At 38.4% G+C, this 3250-nt stretch overlaps 1 protein-coding gene across 1 annotated transcript in view; it reads right to left on the reverse strand.

Annotated features, from left to right (window-relative positions):
- galr2b (galanin receptor 2b) overlaps nucleotides 1-2528 on the reverse strand; it is a 6686-nt gene extending 4158 nt beyond the window's left edge. Inside the window, exon 1 of the mRNA XM_046041572.1 lies at nucleotides 2155-2528. Within this exon, the coding sequence (XP_045897528.1) occupies nucleotides 2155-2528 (374 nt within the window). The remainder of the gene's footprint in view (nucleotides 1-2154) is intronic.
- Nucleotides 2529-3250: the final 722 nt, after the last annotated feature.

Below are 3250 nucleotides of genomic sequence, written 5' to 3' on the forward strand. Positions count from 1 at the left end.
GACAGTGTGGATTTAAATAAAAGCTTTCTTGCAGCTTTCCTTAATGATTAGAGGCTTGACAATTGTTGTCTTATGAAATCTGTTCATACTATAGAGACGTTAATATGATTTCCATCAATAAATACTATCACTCCTTAACTAATGCATGATTCATTGATTCACTGAATCATGCGTTTAGTTAACACTTACATGTTGCTGCGTGACCTGCGTGGTCTTTATGTCAAATTTACAAGAGTGGAACGTGATTTTTTTATTATTATTTTACTTTGTTTAATATTTAGTAATCAAAGTATCACATCATGACTTTGCATGCAGGAATAGATGTCAGATAAGTAGTGGTTATCTCTTGGGGTCTTCTGTTAAACTTAATCATGTCTGTCCATTCTTGTTCCTGATCTGACAATTGGCACCTGCTAGATGTTTTTGGTTTACCGCACCATTCTCTCTTCCATACTACCTCTCAATTTCCACCTCCCTAGATTTTAAATGTAACATAAAGACCACTGGGTCATGCAGCAACATGTAGATGTATACAAGGCTGACTCTGTTTTAACTTTTGAGAACACTTTTTAATTATTGATTTTTTTTTATTACAGGCATTTTAAGCCACCCATCGCCCAGACCCTGAAACCGGATGGCCTGTTATGCTAGAGTTCACCGCAGAGATGGCATTGGAGGTTGATACCCTGAGGTAAAAAGATGCTATCTAGTAGAGCTATGCAATTTTACTAGTGTGTGTACTATGTGTTTGTAGGTGGCCTGTGGAAACATTGGTTTACATTGCAGCTGCCTTAAATGTCCAGTCCTTGTTGGAGTCAGAGCTGCGTTGATCATTTACTGCTTTGTTTGAGGTACATTTTGCAGATATATGTTTTGTGGTATGTGTTAATTAAATTCTTATAATTTTAGGGTTGTATAGCCACTACTATTTTCCCTGTCTGATCAACTGCTGCCATTTGTGTCCTGATTTTATATGTGGATTCTTTTTATTAGACTCTGTTACAGGTGGACAAGCCCTGTGAATGTTTTTGCCAACTGCTAGGTTCTGCTAAGGATGTGGAAATACCCTTTGTTTGAGCTGTGTGATTTCCCTCTGCCCTTTTAGCCCTTTTGTTGGTGTTGTTTTTTGTGTGTTATTTGCTGTGTTTAGGTGGCGGCGCACCAGTAGAAGCTGTGTTAGGGTATCCTGGTGGCCCACAGGTATGCTGCTGCATGTCTGGCTTCTGTAGCGGCAAAGGTGTTTTAACACTTTGCCTTTATCCTTTTAGCATCCCTGGCAGCATTGGCATCAACATCTTGTCTGTTTTAGTGTTGTTTGAGTTGGTGTGGTGAATAAAATAAAGGTGAATCCTACAACTATTAATATGAATGAATAAATTAAGTAATTTGATCATTGTAGCAATGGAATATTAAAGGGGGAAAATAAAGGTTGCACAGCTGATTCAACAAAACAGCTATGAGTGCATGAAGTTGTAATTTGAGACCTTATATGAACGCTATAACGGATTTATCATGCATTTTCCCTCATGAATCTTGACACTTACAACACCCTGTACAGGAGCGTAAAGCAAACCATATGTATGAAGATGATCAACTACTGCTCAGTTCAATTAGTCCAGCCAGAGAATATTAATCAGCAATACCTATCATCAATTCACAGTTTATGTCATTTATCATGTGAAAATGTAGAACATTCTCTTCTTAAATGTGAATATTTGCTGCTTTTCTGTGTTTTATGTCGTTGTAAATACTTTTGGGTTTTGGACTGTAGGTCAAACAAACCAAGCAATTTGAAGATCATCTTGGGCTTTGAGAACTTCAACTAAACTAATTAAGTGGTTAAATGCAAAAATAATTGACAGATTAATGAATAATGGAAATAACCATTACTGTAGCTGCAGCCCTATTAGCAACAACCTTTTCCAAAGTAAGCAAAAGGCTCTATGAGAAATGTGGCCTTAATCATCAAACGCTATTTCTTTACAACAGGCTACTTATTTCAAGGTCATTTGATAATTGTATGTTACTTTCAAATGTCACATAATTGCCTTGTAGGTAGGTGGAAATGAAAAATTGCTGTGTTGTATGTTGTAGTGTGTTTATATACATAATTAAATCATTTCTCTTAGGATTGAAAGATAATGGTCAACATACCGGTCAACAGAGACGGCAGCAAGCGTGAAGCTGCTGGCGTACATGGTGAGGTTGATGAAGAAGTGGACCACTTTGCACATGAAGGAGCCGAACACCCAGCCCTCCAGAGAGTAGATGGTGGCTTGGAAAGGAACGCAGAAGATGATGAAGAAGAAGTCGGCCACACTCAGGTTGAGTATGAACAGATTGGTCGTGTTGTATCCAACCTGCCCGCTCCGCAGAAGCACAGCAAGCACCAGGCTGTTGCCAATGGTGCCCAGCAGGAAGATGAGGGAGAAGACCACTGAAACAATCACACTGGTGGGGTTCAGCTGGTAGCTGTCAGACACATTCACCTGCCCTCCTGGCTTGCTGAAATCCTCAAAGTCAGACATTTTTCAAGTCTGACATAGGAAAGAAAACATGCGTGTGTCAAGCTAATTGTAAGCACTTTCCTGGATCTTTTGACAGGTTTACCATGTCTCCTGGGTGGAAATCTTAAATCAACTTAGAGACAGGGCTCATGCACTGGTGGTCAGTATTGATACGATGACAAAGGAGCTCACTCAGAGGGGGTTTAATGACAAGTTAGTCTTTACAACTTTTGAAATTATGCTAAAAAAACTTGACAAGCCTCCATGCACCAGAAGATTTCTTTATCCAATTAATCCCCAGTCGAGTCATGTCACACATATTAAGACAAGAACGAGAGGGTGTTTTTAATTGGCTGGTGGCTTTTTGTCAGATTTGTGCTGGGAATATTTTCACAGTTTTTTAATTAGAATTAATTACAATTGAGTAAGATTGCAATGCAGTATATCTATACATTTAAATCTAAATTCAAATGGAAATTTTACCAGATTAAATTACATGGTAATGCTAAATTCATACTTTATTGGATAGCATTTGTTTTTAAAAGGTTTTCTGTCACATCCACACAGTGGTCACCTTTAAAGTGAAGATTTAGTGCTGCCATTTATGCATGTTATACACTGCAGAGATTTGTTGGCTTCATAAAAGAACGAGAGGGTTTCAGGTAAGTGAAATGGGACATTTACAGCAGCCAGTTTGCTTCTCCTCATCTTTAATCCAAGGAATTGTGTCTTAAACCCGGAGC

Source organism: Micropterus dolomieu, linkage group LG02, assembly GCF_021292245.1.
Source record: "Micropterus dolomieu isolate WLL.071019.BEF.003 ecotype Adirondacks linkage group LG02, ASM2129224v1, whole genome shotgun sequence".
In the NCBI taxonomy this organism is placed as follows: domain Eukaryota; kingdom Metazoa; phylum Chordata; class Actinopteri; order Centrarchiformes; family Centrarchidae; genus Micropterus; species Micropterus dolomieu.